Genomic DNA, 21251 nt, shown 5'->3' on the forward strand with positions numbered 1-21251 from the left:
TTTCTGTAAGTAGCTTTGGATAAAAGCATCTGCTAAATGACTAAATGTAAATGTATCGTCCCATGCAACAATCTATTTTTCACTAATGTGCAATATCTGTGCAATACACAATACTCTCAGGAATAACCCTATGTCCAATAATAATAATGTTAAATAAAAGTGTGTTTATGTATGTATGTATGTATGTATGTACAGACATGGAAAAAAATATTAGACCACCCTTGTTAAAGGTACATTTGTTTTTATTGTTTTCTTGATAATCGTTTTTATTATTATCAAGAAAACTATGGAAAATGGCTAGATATCAGCTCTTAAATTAAGCTATTATTAGCTATTTTTTTTTGTCATCATCATATTTGTCCAAACAAATGTATCTTTAGTTGTACCAGGCATTAAAAAAAACAATAAATTGAAGAAAACAATGGTCAAATAATTATTTCCATGACTGTATGTATGTGTATAACGTCTTATCTTTTAAGTATGTCTTCATATCTTTGTGACAACTGAATTTCCCTGCTACTGAATAAATCTTATCTTATCTTAAGAATATAAAAAGTGAAAGTTATGTTCAGTGTGTTTCTTGTGAGCTACTTTCTTATATAATATAAGCGTGAACATATTGGGTTTTTTATATATATATTTTAAAGCCCTAGCCCTTGATATAATCAAATTATTTATTTTCCTATATTTTTGTATGCACCTGTTTGTTTTTGTCAAATGCTCAATCTTAAACCCATGGTGTTTGTACGGGAGAAATGTTTCAATATAGACATATAATAAATTGTCCTTATTTTATTTGTTTCTTATTTTTACATTGAAAGACTGCTTACACATTTTGTAACAGCTATTTTAAGCTTATAATTAAAGATTAAAAAAACATAACATAGATATATAAAATCTACTGATGTAATGGTGTTATCCAGGGGAGCAGTAAGAACTCTAGGGCCAAAGACAGAATATTACATTTATTATTATAATATAATATTACAATTTCAATATAATCTTTCGGTAGTATTGATACCTGGGCACATCGAGTTGCCTTCCTGTAACCTGTTTCATTTGCTGTTGAATATAATAATTCAAGGTTTTGTTATGTTGTTAGCTCATGAAAGGTGATGTTACATTATGTCCAAATTTTCCCGGTATGGGAAATGGAATTGAATATCGATAGATTTCATAATATTGTATTGAAGTCAGAAATTCCAGTATGGTGAAAATACTATGCTACGGCCTAACTGGAGCATTTGTGTACCTTCACTATCTGAATCGTCACCACTTTTCATCCTGCTACTAGCATCGTGGTTGGAGTACTAAACAGACCTGCTGGCCCCAGGCCCAGGGGCCCAGAACCTCTGAGTGGCGTCCAAGTCACTCCTCTTCACTCCTCTTCACTTTGCATTACTTGTCGCATTGTCAAAGGCCTTAGTAATTCATGTAATTCAGTAGTTCACAGAGCCCACTGAAAAACTAAAGGAATAGCCCAAGCATTCATCTTAAATATTTCACAGGAAAGAGACCATCATGATACACTTTAAGTGAGTGTTTATCCTCTCAGCTTAACAATAGGACTTTACGATACCCTTTCACTCTGTGGGGTCAGGTTCAGTTGTTTCTTAATTCCTTTTTGTTTAAATTCAGGTGTTGCAGCTATACAAGTACAGTGTAAACAGATTAGAACATAGAATAGAATAATAACATGAAATAGAATATAGTAGAATGAAGGTGAAATAGAAATAAATAGTATAAAATAAAAAATACAAATGACCAAGACCCTACATCCAATAGTGGTATGCCAAAAACTTAAACTAATAGTGCAAGCATATGGAAGTGTTGGAATAACCTATGTGCAATGAGTGCAATGTTTCACTTAAGTCCAGTGCAGGAGAAAGTGGGGGAAAGTGAGGGGTGGGAATAAACATCTTATTTATTTATTTTTTAATTTTATTGTGAAAGGAGGGGGGCTGGTCAGTTGCCAGAGTTCCTCACGGAGAGGGTGAGAGCATCAAGTCAGTGCTGTGTTGTTAAGGTTGAATGCACTTATTGTAAGTCGCTTTGGACAAAAGCGTCTGCTAAATGACATGTAGTGTAATATAATGTAAAAAAAGGTATAGGTGTATTTATTTATATTTTATTTCTACTTCTAACATTTAAGACTTAAACTTAAATAGAAATAACCCAGTGAATAACAGTGAGGCCACTGGGGTAACACAGACAGCTCAAACCCAAGTTTGGCACACACAGTAATCCTGATTATTGCCTTGTCAATATGATGCTGTAGTCCAATATTTGATATATATTGTAGTGCCATAAAATGTTTGTTTTAAATTATTTTTTCTTGCATTAATGGTAGCTGGCCAAAAGGAGTGTAAATGATATTTGGTACCTGGCAAGTTTAATGTTTAATTGATTAATTTTACATTTAAAAAAAATAATAAACATTATGGTAGATAAAATACATTGGTAAAAAGAGTGTTGGCATTAAATCCAAGTTAAGAGTGAAATGCATCTTCCTCTTTGTGCTAAGCTAACCTTACTAATCTGAACATGCTATGTTATCTGAAGTTAATAACGAATTTGTTTGCTGTTAGTATGCTTGTTTACTTTTACAAAGGGATATTTGCCATTTTAAACTAAAGTTGTCAGGAACTTTTTCCTCATGCAGTTGAGTTAGCTAACGTTAGCTAGCTAGCTCTTACAGTTAGCTACTGTTTGCAAGCTAGGTTTACTAGCTAGATATAACCGTTAACTAGCGTTAGCTCTTTGTAGGTAAGTTAATGTTTTAAAATTGCAACAGTATGTCAAAGCCGTATCAAAAAATATATATGAACGCCTGGCTGTGACTATATAAGACATGCAGTCTTCAATAAAGGCATGTGGCTCGTTGGTCTAGGGGTATGATTCTCGCTTTGGGTGCGAGAGGTCCCGGGTTCAAATCCCGGACGAGCCCAGGTTTTGCCTTTTATGTTGTTTCATTATATGTAATAATTTATTTCACTCTTGTCGTACGTTTACACTTGTATTGTGAAAGAAAATAGACTTGCGGATGTGACTGATCAACTGGCTATGATCATGATTTATAGAGCATTGTTGTACTGGTCTCTAGTGGACTTTGGCAGTACTACAACTATGCTTCTCTGTTCATTTTTTCTTTGTTTTTCATCTAAATTGAAGAGATAATTTAGTCTCATGTACCGTACATACTATGGTTTATCTAAATACAAGATGTTAGTAGGCTAGTTTAAAAAAAGGCGGATGCACAGAAGTTCTTTGGGTCTGAAGCTTCTTTCAGTTCCTCTCTCTTATGACACATGTCACCTGTTCATGGGGAAACTTATTGGAGCCAAAAAAAAAAAACATGCTCACAAATGAACATAGTCATATCCACCGGGTCTAAATCACCTGCCTGTACTTATTTTGTGCACAGCCTCACTCCAGCGGTGCAGGAGGAGCATCAGACTACCTAAAGATATGCTCACTTAATGCTTTTCTGTCTTCTCACAGTTGGAGCTTATCTGAGCTTGCTGTTGTGACAGCATCTCTGCTCCCCTCCCTCCAGTCTGGCTCAGGACAGCCAGAGCTCTGCTTCACACGAGTCCAGGAGATATCTCGGTAAATACCACTCTTTCCTTTTCTGTTACAGCAAGCATATCATCGCCACAGGAGCTACACTATTTCCATTATTTCCATAAGCCTCTTAGTGGCGCCATGCTCTGCCCTTTGCAGAGTTGCTTCATACTATGAAGTGTGTGAGTTTCTATATATTTTAAGTGCCTATTTTCTGTTAATATGGCAAAGGGTTTTTTGTTCTGCTTTGAATATGAATGGGTCATTCTCAGTTTTTAAATGGATACTGTAATCCGTAATCCCATTGCTCAGAGCAAGGAATCAAAAGGACCTCGCAATGCAATTTCTTAGCAACCACATGTTTCCTTTAATTTCTCAAGCTACATTATGAAATAAATGCAAGAAACTTGATGACAAAAACTGGTGGGTTAATAGACAACATACTCTACTTCAGTTTCATTTTTTATTACAATGCCATTTTTTATAATGGTGTATTTTTTATGCAAAACACTTAATGGTTCCAGCTTTAAATCATGATGTTCTGTTTGTTTGTTAATGTTTTTAATTTATCTGTAATAATGTTAACAAAGTTGTTAAAGTTGTTGACAAAGCAAACACCATGAAGGCCTCACGCTGGACTCTGATTAATTGTGTCTGCATTTATCACTTTTTTCAGAATTTTTACAAACCAAACAATCAGGTGATTACTGGAGAAAATAATCATTGATAGTTCAAAATGAGTTCCATCTCAATCAAGTAATAATAATCTAAATATTTAAAATTATATCATTTAGTATTAGTACTGTTACTCTAGTAAAGGATCTGAATACTTCCTACACCACTGATTGTTGATCAGATCATAATAAAACTTGGTTTTCATTTAATAAAACTACTCCTTCAGAGGATCTGGGCTATAAAACATTTATTTATACAAAAAATGTGTAGTTGCAAGTGTGTGTGGAATGTTTTATGAAATACCTACATAGTTTAAAAGACACCTAAAAATAAATTGATTCCTGAATATAATTAATCCTAAAGTCATCAGTATACCTGAAGGTGTTATTAGATTTTTCTTAACGTCTCACTAAATCACAACAAATCTCTCTGTGATTTACTTTCTGTGCTTTTTAATTATTGGCAAGGTGATTAACTTTAGGTAGCATCTTTTAACTCTATAATTGATTCAAATACATACTTAAATTCTCTTCTGAGCTTGATTCTTGTCCACATCACATCACTTTAGTGTCAGTAAAAAGGCAGACTACAGTTTGTACACAACAACACGGTCATCCATCTATATCCACAACATTCATTTCAAATGTCACGACTTCAGAGATAGCTATTTCAGTCTCTTAAGGCAGATATTTTTACATTTTTAAAAATGCATTCGTGCCGTAATCAGAAGAAAACTTCTCGCCCCTGGTTCAGTTTCCTCCTCTCTGCATCACCGCACCATCATCACCCCCTTAACCAGTCTGTCATTTAAAGTAAGCAGCCGCCTGCTTAGCCGGCACCTTTCACTTTTCAAGCAGGACTTAATTTACTGCAGGACATTTTAAATCTCCTGCCTCTGTGGCTCTGAGTCGCTGACAAATGCCTGGTTGCAAATGTATCTCATTGACTGCTGACTCGGTTGTATTACAAGCCGGCTGATAGGGGCTGCCACAGTAATGTGGCCCTCAGGTTTATCCTCAGATGTTGGAGGAAGTGTATTAATTTAGTTTAGATGGGGCCTTATGAAAAGTGTACAGGCAGGCAGCAGATCTCTCTTCCTCTCTCTCTCTCTCTCTCTCTCTCTCTCTCTCTCTCTCTCTCTCTCTCTCTCAACCTCTCGGGATTGAAGCTATCTGCCACAGAGCCAAAGCATATTCCACCATCAATGTGTCAGGGGGAAAGCTATTAAACCCGCTTTACTTTTCCTAAGTATCATGAGAATAAGCACAAGATTTAGTGAAATCCCCCCCCCCCAGAGCACTGGAAATCTTTGGGATTTTCCCCCTGAAATGTTTCCTAATGGGCTGCTCAGAAGTGTCAGAAACTCTTGTTAGACTTCAATGTAGTTTTGGATTTCAGTCTATTTATTTTGGGCTGAAATGACAGAATTTGAAGTATGAGTGCATCTGAACTTTCCCCATAATCAGATGAAAACCCATTCACCAGCCCACTAGTGTATAATAGTAATAGTAAATCCAGTGTGCATGCAGTGTAGGTTAAGTTTGTGTGTGTGTGTGTGTGTGTGTGTGTGTGTGTGTGTGTGTGTGTGTGTGTGTGTGTGTGTGTGTTTTATATCCCTCTATTCAGATAACAGATTTCCATGTAATAAATGTGTGTATTCATATAGAGAACATTTGAATAAACCACACTGATGTGCAGCAAAACACAACAAACAAACAAACAAACAGACAGACAGGATTTAATCCTGTGCAGTGCAACACATTCCCACATAGGTACTTTGGCCTTTATTTTATCAAATCTGTTTTTATATTAAGTTTTTATATAAGTAAATACATTATAATGTTTACAATGACAGAGGACGGCAACCAATGATCATTTTAATGTCAATTAATCTGTTAATTATTTCTCATTTTTGTATGAAATGTCACAGAATAATGTAGAAAAATATTTTAGGCGTAACAGAAATCACGTATCTTATTTATTTCTGGAGTTTTGTGGTTAACTGACCCGGTCATTTTTATTACTGTGACCAGTGTTAGGGATCGGATTAAAGAACTGGTTCCAAATTGTCCAAATCATTGATATCGGCATGTTTTTCTGACAGTTGTACACTGCAAGATAGTGAGGTCAAATATGTCAAATGTGGCTTCATTTAATAAAGAAACATGAGTGCAGCTGTAATGGTTAGACACACCAACATGCTGAAACATCTTTCTACAACCCTGATTCCAAAAAAACTTCAGACGTTGTGTAAAATGTTTAGAGTTTAATTTAAGAGCTGATATCTACCCATTTTCCATGGTTTTCTTGATAATGATTTTGGTTATTATCAAGAAAACCATGGAAAATGTCTAGATATCAGCTCTTAAATTAAACTCTTAAGAGCTATTTTAGTTGTTATCATTATATTTGCCCAAACAAATGTACCTTTAGTTGTACCAGGCATTAAAATGAACAAGAAGTTGATGAAAACAAAGGTCTAATAATTAAAAATCAAAAGTTTCCAATTTGGAGCATTAGACATCTTTCCTGTCTATTGTATTCAACTGAATGTAGGTCACAAAGTAAATCTTATTTGCTTCCCAACTGAGCAGCACGTCCTTTAGGTATCTTGTTATAATAACATTAGCACCATGCAGCCAGGCTCAGCAGACTTTTTCCTTGACTAAGAAAACCATCACTGATTTCTTTGTTTTGTTTAACTAGCAGTCCGAATCCCAAATATATACTGTTCACGTCACAAAGAAAAACAGAAAATCTAGAGAAAATAATCGTTAATAGTTTAAAATGACCTCCACCTCAATCAAGTAATAATAATCTAATGATATAATATAATTTAGTATTAGTACTGTTATTCTAGTAAAGGATCTAAATACTTTGTACAACACTGATTGTAGATCAGATCATAATAATACTTGGTTTTAAGGTTCAGAGGATTTGTGCTATAGATTATTTTAGGTATAACATAAATAATGTATTTTATGTACTTCTGCATTTTTGTGGTTAACTGACCAGTGTTAGGGATGGGAATAAAGACCTGGTTCCAAATTGTCCACAATGAAAAACAGAAAAATCCTTACAGTTGACAAGCTGCAACCAGGTAATGGTGAGATCTGTGCCTAAAAGATTGTGATTAAACTATTATAACCGGTTCATTTTCTCTTAATGGACTAATCATCCGGCAATGTCAAAAATGACATATCCTGCAGCTTCTTCTCCTTCTAAGAAAAGCCGTTCGTTCAGGTCTTTTCAACAATGGAAGAGGATATGCATATAAAATCCATCCAGAATGTAATCTGCTCTAATAGTATTATTGGACTCTCCCGAGGAGCTGCCATTAAACCCAGTATAACCTCTATCAGATAATGCAGCAGCATCAGTCAAACATTCAGAGAAAGAAATTTACAAGATACATAATCAGCTCTGCCACTAATTATTCACTTAATCAGTACAGTCAATTAGCAGGAAAGCAGCATTTTTTTCCCTCTCCGGCATGAACTTGACTCGATAGATTCTTTTCTTGTCACACGCTGGCACGCTCCCCTGGCCCGGGCGCCCGGCCTGCCTCTCTCTGTCTTCTTTCATTCCCTTTTCACCCCCAGGTCTTTCTGTACCTGTCAATTTCTTTCTACAGTGTGACTCCTTAATCCACCTGAGTGCATGGAGGACAGTTTTGACATAAGAAGAAAAGATAGACTCCTAAGGAGAGGACCAGTATCTTTAGAGCCCGGGGGATAACCGGATTACCACAGCCATTTTGTGCTGCTGGCAGTTTTTCTTATTACCCTTTTTTTTCTCCCCCCCCCCTCATCTCTCCAGAGTTGAAATGCTGCCCTTTCTTAGAAGTCACAGCAAACACCGAATCGTACACAAAACACATACTCTCTGTGTTTTTCCAGCTTTGAGCAGAATAAAAGAAGGAAATCTTTGAGATGATGAATTCTCCATACTGCCCTTCAGGTATGTTGTTGTTCTTCTTCTCACTGTGGAAAAAACTCCAAAAACATGGTTCCTCCGTGGAAGCAATCATTGTCTCTGTGTGGCGGTGGGTGCCTCCTGTGTGTGGAGGCCTGAACCTACAGCACAGTAGATAACAGCACAGCCATGAGGAGACAGATCAACTGTCTGACCCCTGCTGCCAATCACTTTATCCCTCCAGCCTTTATGCTCTGAGGAAACCTGGAGAAAAACACTCTCCGAAAACGACTTATCATCTCCACCAGTGATGTGGCGTGCACCACTGGATCCTTTATGTCCATTTATTTTGCCTCTGAAGAGGCCAGCGGTGCCTTTGATTGTAGGAGGTAAATGAAATAAAGGCCTCCTCCTCGCTGGTACCCTGATATCGAAGTTTATCGCTGCTACCAAAAAAGCCTAAACCCAGAGCCTCAGCGAAGCGCCACAGGCCTGTCTACCAGCAAACACATCATGCTCCTGTCATGGTAATAATCCTTTTTACAGACGCCATTTTGGCCTGGAAGCTTCCACTTAGACGCCCAGAAAGACGGTATTGAATTCCTCCTTGTGAAATGAGCTTCCTGAGTCCACACAGTAATCCTGTGTTGTTACCTATAAGCTCCAGTGTACACATGCACAACTCTGTATATGATTTATATTTAAGTTATTGCCCAGACTTTTCCCCATCAATGTCATTTCAATAACAGACGAGATGGCTATATTTGATCAGATAAGGTGGAGTAATTATGAAAACTGTAACAAGCAACGAGTCACCCAGGGCCAGTGAATTATATCTGTGATTAATATTGATTTTGTAGAGTATGGAGGAGGGAGAGGTGAGCCGCTGCTTGTGCACATATTGATACATAAGAAGCCTGAATGGCATCATGGGAAAGAATTTAATGAATGTTTTTGTGCCCATTTTGAGGACAACGTTTTAAAAAGTAAGAGTACAAATTGAGAGAGTTTTTGCAACAAAGATAGAGGCCGGTTTGGAGTACAGCCTCCATCCTCTAACTTTTTTAATATTACATTTTGTTAACAGCAGGGTCATGTCCTCTGTTTTTTGAGTGGAATTTGGGAGTTTTAACAACTTTGGGGAGGCGAGGGGAAGGGGGTGTACACGGCAGGATTTTCAAAAGAAAATAATATATAAACTCATAATTATGAGCCATGAGAAGTGTGTGGAGGCTGCAGAGACCTTGCCCTCTGCCTGTATTTCAGCCTTTGCTTTTAATTTTGATGCATTCGGGAAGTTTCTGGGCATGAGCCTTTGTGCAAGAAGCTTTGAAAAACACAACAAAACTTGTTACAAAACAAGAGTGAATCTGGGTTTGCTTTGAGAGGAGGGACCGAGTTTTAATCTTGTCTTAACTAACATTCATTCATTCATTATCCTTAACCGCTTATCCATACTCAGGTCGTGGGGGGCTGGAGCCGGTCCCAGCTGACATTGGGCGAGAGGCGGGGTACACCCTGGACAGGTCTCCAGACTATCACAGGGCAGACACATAGAGACAGACAATCACGCTCTCATTCACTCCTACGGACAATTTAGAGTAAACCTATGTAAATGCATGTTTTTTGGACTGTGGGCCCGGCTAGAACCCAGGCTGACATGGGGAGAACATGCAAACTCCACACAGAAGATACACAGGCCTGAACCCTCTTTACTAACAGTAATTAATAATTCCTGTAAATGTAGATTTCAGCCTTACACTTACACTTTTTGACCTCTTTTTCCACCCGGATTCAGTATTTCTCCCCCAGAATTTTATGTCTGGTAGATTAGAGAGGAATTAGACTTTCATATTGGAATGTAAACCAGTTACACTTTATTTTGTATGTCTGTAATTTTTATAATGAAGAGAAAAAAATGAAACATGGTACTAATAGGATGGCCTGCTCTGTGGTTCAGCACTTACACCTCACAGCAAGAGTGTCATGGGTATGAATCTTCTATGTTCTCCCAGTGTCAGCGTGGGTTCTCTTTGGGTCCTCCGGCTTCTTCTCACAGTCCAAAGACATGCAGCTTAGGTTTTATTGTTGACTCTAAATTGCCCGTAGGTGTGAAAGATGCGCAACCCTCGACAGGCCACCAATGTCGCTGGACAGCTGCGATTCGGTCCAGGTCAATTTGGTTCGCAACCATAATAGTTCTCCCACTGGCAAGCTAATTTCGCCTCTCTGCACTGTGCACTGCTTGGGCAGGGCTTCCATGGGATATTGGTGCTCATACCAATATTATATGAATAGCAGAGGGTGGACCAAAGCCATGTACCGCCACGTGCCATACAGCACCTGTAACTGTGTTAGGGCAATATCTACGTCATTTGATGTACAAAACTTTAATTTTTGCATGTGGTAGTTAAGCTGGAGCAAACCATTGAGGTGCTGTTTTGTTGAAATGGAGTATGGAGTACACAAAAATAGGCTTTATCATGTGGTTATTTTATTTTAACTGTATTGTGATACTGTAGGGACAGAGAGATGACCTACACGGTGGCCCTTAAAGTTGGAATAAAACATGTTTTACCTCTTTCCATGAAATGATTGTGACAATGTGATTAACAAGTGTATATCTTCTCTGAACTGTATTAATCAATATCTTCCAAACATATCACAATTAACAGAGGATTGTGTCTGAAAACCAAATTACTCCAACTTTATGGGTGGCCATGTATTTGGGGGTAGAAAGTTTTGGTCCTACCGCCCAGCCCTATTTTCTGATGACTCAAGTATGCTGCAGTTTACTTAGATCTTAAAATAAACTTGTAAAGTTCATTACCGAGCAAATGAAACACATGGGTCATTATAGGTGCTGCAGGGCAAAAAAAACGTACTTCTTTAACCCTTACTAAATCTTCTGATTTCTACTTCTCTGTGTGTATTTGCAGCAGATTACTCTGGTTTCCTGCCTGTCTGCACTTGCCTCAGGAGATATTTAGAGAGACTAAAAGAGGGAGAAGGAGGGAGTCCCTCAGAAATGTTGTACAGTCACTTTTTGTGAAGGGATTACAGTGCTCTCTCTCATTCCCATTGGCTTGGCCCGCCGTGACAGTGGCGTGGTGATGATGGGCTGACATGCCCGGCATCATCCATAACAAGCTTCCAACTTGGTCCTGTGTGACTCCCATTCATGCACCCAGGCTTTGCGTTTTATGTACTTTTCCGTTCCATTTTGTGCAAATGCTTCAGTCAAGTTGGAATTACAGTTTCTAATATTTTCTTACCAAAGAGACAGAAAACATTTCTACTTTTTTTCTCATTTTTACGCACGACAGGAGCATGAGCTTCTTGGAGAGGTGACTTCATTTAAAAGTAGGAGTGATTAATGTGGCAGCTTCTGAGATGGCAAAACCTTTAGATCACATCAAAAGACCCATGAACGCTTTCATGGTGTGGTCCAGAGGCCAGAGGAGGAAGATGGCCCAGGAGAACCCAAAGATGCACAACTCTGAAATCAGCAAGAGACTCGGCGCGGAGTGGAAGCTGCTGTCCGACTCTGAGAAGCGTCCGTACATCGACGAGGCCAAGAGGCTGCGGGCTCAGCACATGAAGGAGCACCCGGACTACAAGTACAGACCCCGGCGCAAACCCAAGAGTCTCCTGAAGAGGGACCGCTTCGTGTTCCCGCTGCCGTCTCTACTCGGGGACTCTGAGCATTTGAAGGGATTTTCCATGGACTCCTTCCTCGTCCCCGGGGATAAAGCCCGAGCTTTCCTCGCTCCCGTCTCCTCCTCCCCCTCTTCCTTCTCGCTGTTGGAGCCGGTGGCGCAGTTCAGCACCGGAGCTGTCCAGCGGATGGCGGAGATCCCGCACGCTCTGGCCGCCGGCGCTCTGCCCTACAGCGCGCACACGTTCGGGTACCAGACCGGAGGGATCGGGGGGCTGGCATGCCACGGACAGCACACCCACACCCACCCGTCTCCCTCCGGCCCCGGGTACGTGGTGCCGTGTAACTGTAGCGCCTGGTCAGCTGCCAGTCTACAGCCTCAGGTAGCTTATATCCTCTTCCCTGGAGGGATGAGCAAGAGCGGCGTGGACTCGTACACTTCACCCAGCTCAAGTGTGTGACACGCTGGACACACTGAGAAAAAGTTTGCGCACAGGACCTCCCCAAAAAGAACTGGGCTCAGTACACGTTTTATTCTACACATATCATAGAAAAACTAAATACAGTCATGGGAAAAAAATATTAGACCATTGTTTTCTACAATTTCTTGTTAATTTTAATGCCTGGTACATATAAAGGTACATTTGTTTGGACGAATATAATGATAACAACAAAAATAGCTCACAAGAGTTTCATTTAAGAGCTGATATTTTTCATAGTTTTCTTGATAATAACCAAAATTATTATCAAGAAAACCATAGAAAATGGCAGCTCTTAAATTAAACTCTTATGAGCTATTTTTGTTGTTATCATTATATTTGTCCAAACAAATGTACATTTAGTGTTTCTGCAGATATTAAATACATTTAAAAATACCATGAATTGCCAACAAAACACACCACAAGTCTCTATATTAGTCGTTATTTCTTGTAAAAGCAGAGTAAAGATTTGGTAAAATTGTTATTTTGTTTGACAAAGACATAAGCTACATGCAGACCAGTTTAGTTTGATAAAAAGCAGGAGACCCAATGTTATTCTTCTAAATAACGATGTGATCTGACCTCTGTGTCCACATTACTACCAGTCAGATAAACATAAAGCTGCTGTGAGTGTAAGCCTGTTAGAGCCAATGTACAGTATGTCTTCACATGTTTATTTATGCAGTTTTTATAAATTAAGTTTAATTTTTAACTTTTTATTCACAGTGAACAGTAACACCTTTTTTTTGTCCCCCCGTATATCTGTTTCAGCATGTAGGCATTTTTATTATAATTATCATTTTTGAAGTGGAAATAATAAATGTTTCCATGAAGCATTGTGTAATAACTGGAGTTTAATATTTGTCTGTCTTTTATTTTCTATAAGAATGTCGAAACATAAGCAGCTACAGCATTTTTAGATAAGTCAGTTGCTGTTCAGTAAACAATATTAGTGTGACGTTGAGTCAAGTTATTGAAATTTGAAAAAAAAATTGTCAAAAAATCTTTCAGTTTGTTTATTGTGCATTTTGCCTCCTTTTTTAGCAAATTATTTAATTCAAAATATGAGTGCAGGTGGAGAGAGTCTGTAGCTGTAACTGTATGAAAACATATTTAGAAAAAAAATGATTATTAAACTCAATGAATAATGAAAAGGCAACCAGATAAACAAAACAAAAAAATCACAATTCCTAACATCTGCCAACTGAAATGATTACTTGATTATATTCACAATATTATCATACTTGTATTATAAATATGATATAAATATTTCAGTTTTAAACATGGCAGTTATATCAATACCTATATTGAGTTGATTTTTGGGATTATCCACATGACTCCTTTTTTTGTTGCATTTGACTTTTAACCTCATTTGATTATCAATGTGTTATTTCTAACTGTTTTCATTTGTAATAGTAACTGGAGGAAGTATGAAATATTTCCGTGTTCCTGACCACCTGAGCGCTCTTATTTAAACAGGCTGACCGATAAGGTGCACAACAAAGGCTCAAAGAAACATATTAATATAAAGCAAAAAAACAGAAGTCAGTTAAGATAAAATGAAACTGTCCAGTCCCATCATGTTTCTTGACACTTGTATGAGTTTCGTTGTGTGTCTCTGTGTGTTTGTGAGCGAGAGCGAGTCTCCTGATAAGAGAAGAATAGAAACTTCTCTCCTCCCCAGTTGTTGACAGAGCGATAAGGTGATAAGTTGAATCATGGAAATTGCATGAGGTGCTGTTTGTTTCAAAGTTAGTAAGAAGGAATGAGTCCTCACACTGAAACTGTTGAGATTGAATCTCTGTGTGTGACGACTCATAATGCATCTATGATGTAGAGTTATCAAACAGGAAGGATGATGCTGCATTAGTATATTTGGGTCGGAGGGGAGTTTGGGGGTATTTTTGAGCTGTTTAGACAGTATAAATGTAACAAATGTCCTTGGCTGGACTTAAATCTGAGATGTTGTAATTAGCAGTGGTGGAATGTAACTTTACATTCAGTGGTGGAAGAAGTATTCAGATCCCTTACTTGAGTAAAAGTACTAATACCACACTGCAAATAACTCCACTCCAAGTAAAAGTCCTGCATTCAAAACTTACTGAATCAAAATGTACTTAAAGTATCAAAAGTAAAAGTACTCGTTATGCAGAATGGACTCACTCAGGTATATAGTTTAAATATATTATGAGATCATTTGTTGTGATGTATTTACGTAAGCAGTGTTTTAATTTTGTAAAGGTTGGGCTCCTTTTAACTATATATACTGTTATGAGATTTAAGTTATAAAAATGTGTAATCATTTTAAATTGATCATGTTTTTTTTTTGTTAAATCTCGACCTGAAAAATAACTAAAGCTGTCAGATAAATGTAGTGGAGTAAAAAGTACAATATAAGTATAAGTATAAAGAAACATAAAATGGAAATACTCAAGTAAACTACAAGTATGTCAAAATTGTACTTAAGTACAGTAGAGAAAAGAAAGGAGAAAGTATTGGATTTAAAGATTTCATCCTACTGAAGTGCCCTCAAGCACAACACCAAATCTTTATCAATTCAATTCAAAGAGTGCAGCTCTGTCAACAAGCTTGACCTCTGACCTCCCTGTGGATGTGAAAAGAGTTTTACTTTCCTGGTTTCTCTTGTTCTTTTATCGACACACCCTGAACCCTGACATGAACTTTTCTCCTTCGCTCCAGGATGATGTCATAATTGAGAACCTCCACTTGTTAAGTGTGTTATTTTTTCTTGCTGGATCTGATTGACTCAGTCTTGCCTGTGTGTTTGAACGTTCTGCATCATGTGTCAGTGTGTGAGGGCGTTGGCATGGCTGCATCATTTACACACTCGCCAACGGTTCACCTGAAGCCCTGCGCAGTCAGTGATTCAGTTTTCCGTATTTACATTTAAACAGTTAGTTCTCGTTTAGGTGCCAGGTGCTCCTATCACCACTGTGTCCACACCTCTCAGCACAAGGTGGCCCAACCCAAGCTGCTGTGTCACCCACTGGGCGAAACCCAACCGCCTCCATCCAACGCCACCATCACTACAAAGTGCCACAGTGCCCATTTCCGCACACCACACCTGCTCACCTTTGGCACCTTTACTCATTTACATGCAGCTTTAGTTCAGGTCTCTTTATCTGTTTAAACTGGGCACAGGAGATCCTGTACACACACACACACACACACACACACACACACACACACTGTGCCTCCTGGTATATTCTTTAAACTTCTGAAAGGAGGAAATCGACGATGGCGCCTCCAATTCTGCAGAACGGTGGATTCGTTTTGGGCTTGATCGGTGCGATAGCCCTCATCGCAGCTACTGCCATGAACAACTGGAGTGTGAAGGACAGGCAGGGGGACGTGGTGACATCTGTGTACACCTACAAGGGTCTGTGGCGGGACTGTGAGACGGCTTCGTCAGGATTCACCGAGTGTCGTCCGCTCTATGGCCTCCTGGGCTTCTCAGGTAGGACAGAACTCTTCATTTTTTTATATCAGTGTCCAACGACTGATTACCTCCAAATAAGTTTAAGTCTGTTGATGTTCTAATAATTAGACTGTGGCTAGAAGGAGTCACATTTCCTGTTGAGGCCACAGGTTCATGAGTGTTTCTTTTGAGGAAATTAAAACAATCTCTCCCATTTCTACTCTTTAAAAGAGATGCTGAGCTTTCTCTGATTACAGGACAAATGATGGAGTAAGTAACAAGTTAGCAAGTATAAGTTGTAAATAAACTAGTACTTTCCAGTTACAAAGAGGTTTTCTCACTACTTATCCAACTAGTTCTTCTCAAATGACAAGGAGGTTTTTCTGACTCTCAGTTGCATGACGTGTGTAAGTTTTTCAACCCCATGACACGACATATCTGTAAAATACCATGTTAAACATAAAAGATGATGAGAAGAGCAGTCAATTCCTGTTGGTTTTTGACAAAGCTACCACATCTAATTCGAACTAGGGGACCACTTGTGTCGACTGACAATTTTTGCCAAGAGCATGCCCTTTCCCGAATCTTAACGAAAGTGAAAAATAATTTTTGTTTCCACCCTGTTACTGGGATCAACTCGAAAATGTCCTGGGTTCTCCTTTGGCCCATGCTTCACTTTAACACCAAAGTTCATGAAAATCAGGCCGATAGTTTTTCTGTAACGCTGCTGACAAACAGACAAGCTGAATCAGAATACTGAAAAAAATAAATTAAAGCATGATGGGTTCCTTGGTTCAAAAGTGTCACTCAAAACTGTATTATACTTCCAATGAAGGTCTGGAACAAACAAATGTGTCACATAGTTTAGAAAAACCTATTTAAGATGAAATTGTGAGGGAAAACGAGGAATGTAATGGTGTAATAAAAAGAGGTGAAAAACCTTTTTTGATTCTCACTAAGGTGCTAAGGTGAAAAATCAAATAACTTCAAGCTTCTACTTATAACTAATAACTATAAATGTGTTTCTGACGTCCTTATACGAACTCTTGTTGAGCTTGTTCCTATCAGTGTTTGCATTAGCACCAGTACATTCTGGTCACAATAATGGACAGGCTTGGTCAACACAGTTATCAGAAACAGAACAAACAACAAGCAAAGGGCAGGTTCCTACAGCACACCTACTGTGAAAATAAAGCAGCTCATATTATTACATTAAATGCATCTGTTACATCATCTGGAAAATGATGAGGAAGTATTATTTATGTTGTTTGTGATGCAGATTATAAAAGCACTGAGGAGCTTCTTGGTAGAGTAAGATGCAATAAACGAATCAGTAATTTGTGTTTTTTTGTCCTCTAGGTTCTTTCCAGGCTGTGCGAGCCCTGATGATAGTGGGTGTGGTGCTGGGTGTTATCGGGGCGGTGATATCACTGTTCTCCCTGTCCTGCCTCACAATGAACAGCATGCCAGAGACCACCAAGGCCAAGATGAGCCTCACCGCCGGCCTCATGTTCATCGTCGGCGGTATGGTTATAAAAAAAACAGAAATATGAGAAATGAGGGTAACGCTTTATAATAAGGTCCTTAATAACCATTAATTAACAAGTAATAAGGCATTGTTCTCGCTTTAGATCCGGTAGCTGCAAAAAGCATAGTTAACTTATAGTTAACTTATAATAGATGAGTAATAAAGTATATTTTAATATCAATAAGCAAACAAAATAAGATTAATAAAGGCATGGCAAAGACATAATGGGTGGGTCATGGGTGTTTGTAATGCCATTATTTACACTTATATAAGCTTATAAACACACAATAATGTTAATAAGCATCTTGTAAGGACTTACAAGGGCCTTATTACTTGTTAATTAATGGTTATTACAAGGACCTTAATATAAAGTGTTACCGAAATGAGTGGTTGTTTGACATCTGTGGTTCTTAAAGGTATACTATGCAGGATTTTCTGAAAGAAATACAATGTATGGATTCATCTAAAAATGGTCCTTCTCAATCTTACCGATGACCCACTAAAAGTGTGTAGAGGTGTCTGTATCTGCAGAGACTCTGTCGTCTGCCTGTATTTTGACTTTTCTTTTCACTTTGGCTGTGTTCGGGTTGTTTCTGGGCGTCGACCTTTTGGCACAAACCTACCACCTGAAAATAGCAGACACAGTACGGAAAAAAGAAAAAATATAGAAAGGGGAAATAAAAATCTGACAAATTTTGTTCCAAAACAAGACTTAATCTTTTGTTGAGCAGAGAAGTAGCCAAGTTTGTCAGTTTTTTACAAGCAGTCAGCAACAATTCCTGCATAGCACGCCTTTAAGATTAAGGTTAAGATTAAGATTTCCTTTACTAGTCCCACAACAGGTAAATTTCAAGTGTTACAGCAGCAAAGTGGATAGCAAAAAACAACAACAATAAATAGTAAACATCAGTATAAACTAGAAATAAAAGCAAATAAACAACAAAAAATATAATAAAGTATTGACAATTTACGATATAAACAAGTAGAAATATAAAATATAGGAACATACTATACAAACAAAAATTAACCCTCCTGTCATGTTGCGAGTCAAATCGACCCATTTAAAAGTTTAAAAATCTAAAAAAAGTAAAAAGTAAAAAGTTAAAAGTACTTTTTAGGGATGAAACTTCTTTTGCTTGGCTAAATAAATGTAATCAACATATAAAATCAAAATGGTTCATTTCAAATATTTGCATGTTTATATTACATAGATACTGTTCAATGGTCAATCTGACCCTGAACAGAAGCGGTGACTCGTGTTAATTTATCAACTCACTCCAGAAAAGAAAAAAAGAAAAAATGTAAAAAAAAATGTTTTTCAATAACTCAATGTCATGTAAAACCATTGTATTTTATATGTAGGTTTTTCTGATGTACATAAAAAAAGTTTTAACATGTATTTTTTATGTAAAAAAAGAGTGAATTATCCTCATTGAACCATAATCTGTGAGAGGTAAAGAGCACCAATGCAGTAAAATTTTGATTAAGATAAATATATATAAACAACGTTTATTAGGATTTTTTGGTTTCTAACCCTTTTGGGTAAATAAACATGCCATGAGTCAAATTGACCCACAAACATTATTGCTGTTCCTGAAAAACGAACATAACAGGAGGGTTAGGGAGATGAATCTATTAATAGATTCTTTATGTAAAAAAAAAATCACCGTCTATGTTACTTTACACTCTTCTCTCAGGTGTGTGTGGCATCGCAGGAGCTTCCATCTACGCCAATCAGATTGTGGCCAGTTTCAGGATGTCCACCTACAACTATGGAGGAGGATACAACAACATGGAGGGAGGGATGGGAGGAGGAATGGGAGGAGGAATGGGTGGAGGAATGGGAGGAATGCCCAGGTAGGAAATAAAGATGAATATGATGCTTGTTTTTTCATTTTGTCCGTACAGCCACATGATGTCTTGTTTGTCTTCACAGATACACATTTGGCCCGGCTCTGTTTGTAGCCTGGATCGGAGGCGGCGTGCTACTGATTGGCGGCATCCTGAAGTCAGTGGCTTTCAAGGAAATGGTGAAAAATGAAAAACCAACGTGAGTCTCCTCATACTGTAGATTTTAAGTCTGTGGATTTGGACTGAATGTTTTTTTTTTAAAACCCCTTTGCATTCCAGTGTACCACCCTTGGGAGATTGGGCTCTCAAGAATATAGCAGGCTTCCTTTTTTCATACAGAGAAGATATTGATATCCTATGAAACATACAGTCATGGAACAATTATTAGACAATTGTTTTCTTCAATTTCTTGTTCATTGTAATGCCTGGTACAACTAAAGATACATTTTTTTGGACAAATATAATGAAAACAACAAAAAAAGTTCTTAAGAGTTTAATTCAAGAGCTGATATCTAGATATTTTCCATGGTTTTCTTGATAATAACCAGTATCATTATCTAGAAAACCATGGAAAATGTCTAGACATCAGCTCCTAAATTAAAGTGTTATGAGCTATATTTGTAGTTATCATTATATTTGTCCAAAAAAATGTACCTTTAGCTGACCCCAATAGTTTTTTCCATGACTGTAAGAGGTACCCAGCATGTCAGGATGCTTTATCCGGAAGTTGGAAAGTTGGCGAAACGCTGCAAAGTTAGGCTTTTTTTCACTAGGCAATTTTCAAAGCGATCCTCTGACTTCTGATGTCATATATTATTCATGAAAACTGGTTTTATGGGTTCCGACAAGTGTCCTCTTTATATATTTCTACATACTGGGGTCCCTAAACAGGCTTCAGAAAAGCACAACATTAATGTTCCATTAATTAATTAAGTCAATTTATTAGTGATTTATGACCAGAAAAACTTGACACACAGTGCTGAACTGCATCCTTTAACTTAATTTAATTTAATTTAATCTTCAGGTTCACAGCTTTCAGATGATTTACACCACTTCTATGTGGCATTTATTGTTGACCTGCTATCTCCCCCTAAAAATCCACTGCCCACAAACCCAAATTCTCAATAAAAGGGGACTGAATCATACGGGGCTTTAAACTTGTATTTATCTCCAATAATTGTTGCCTCTTGCTTTTCAGTTACCCGGGGATTGCTTACAAACGACAGGACCACGCCAAGAGTGAGCTGAGCGATCACCACTCAGTTGGCGCCAAGAAAGAGCAGCAATATGTGTAACTTCAGCTCCGGCACTGACAGTGTGTGTGTGTTATGGCTTGTGCTTTCAGCTGTTCACATGCAGCATGCTTTGAGAAAAGATGTTTTTTAGTTGCTTCATTTTCATTACTAAATCTTAACTATCTGATAATGCCTCATATGTCTAACAGCAGCCCAAAATGTGTAATAAGAAAGGAAGTTGTGGCAAAATAAGTAGTTTTAACATCCACATCTTCATATTAAGTACAAATTTACAATGCTGTATGTAACTGAACTTTTTTTTACTTGTTTTGTTTGATCATTTTATTTCTATGTTAATAAAACGGTGATTTGTTCATTATGTGGTTTGTTTTAGAATATAAAAGAGAAGATTTACAGACATGATTGATGTGAAACTTTAAGTTTTATATCACTATAAGCACATTTTTTTAAACAGCATTTTTTGGAAATAATTCTGTCCTGAGCTTTGTGATCCATATTAGCAGTTAATCACAGGAACCATTTTTTAAATACACACAAATGTAAATACTGGTGCATTAAGATGTAGATATATACTTATATAGGGCAAAACATTTTCTCAATATAAGGCTACATTACAAGTTTGAACCCACTTACTGAGCATGTTTTACAACTTCTTTAGCAGTGGTGGAAGAAGTATTCAGATGCCTTACTTAAAGAAAAGTACTAATACCACACTGAAATTATTCCACTACAAGTAAAAGTCCTGCATTCAAAACTCACCTTAGTTAAAGTACAAAAGTACCAACATCAAAATGAACTTAAAGTATCAAAAGTAGAAATACAGAATTGCCCGACTCAGATGGTCTTATATATTCCAAATATATTATTGGATTATTTGTATTGATGC

At 37.6% G+C, this 21251-nt stretch overlaps 2 protein-coding genes and 1 non-coding gene across 3 annotated transcripts; all 3 read left to right on the forward strand.

Annotated features, from left to right (window-relative positions):
• The first annotated feature begins 2654 nt into the window (after positions 1-2654).
• cldn18 (claudin 18) lies at positions 2655-20718 on the forward strand. The gene is made up of 7 exons (XM_059344035.1): positions 2655-2766; positions 3502-3609; positions 15537-15769; positions 17090-17254; positions 18956-19115; positions 19195-19308; positions 20308-20718. Exons 3-7 carry the CDS (start codon positions 15550-15552, stop codon positions 20402-20404), a joined length of 756 nt encoding a protein of 251 aa, XP_059200018.1. The 5' UTR covers positions 2655-2766; positions 3502-3609; positions 15537-15549; the 3' UTR covers positions 20405-20718.
• trnap-ugg (transfer RNA proline (anticodon UGG)) lies at positions 2876-2947 on the forward strand. The gene has a single exon. It is a non-coding gene; the product is annotated as a tRNA-Pro (tRNA).
• On the forward strand, positions 11548-12453 carry LOC131979949 (transcription factor Sox-14). The gene has a single exon (XM_059344036.1). It carries the CDS (start codon positions 11548-11550, stop codon positions 12271-12273), a length of 726 nt encoding a protein of 241 aa, XP_059200019.1. The 3' UTR covers positions 12274-12453.
• Positions 20719-21251: the final 533 nt, after the last annotated feature.

Source organism: Centropristis striata, chromosome 11 (genome assembly GCF_030273125.1).
Source record: "Centropristis striata isolate RG_2023a ecotype Rhode Island chromosome 11, C.striata_1.0, whole genome shotgun sequence".
NCBI lineage: Eukaryota > Metazoa > Chordata > Actinopteri > Perciformes > Serranidae > Centropristis > Centropristis striata.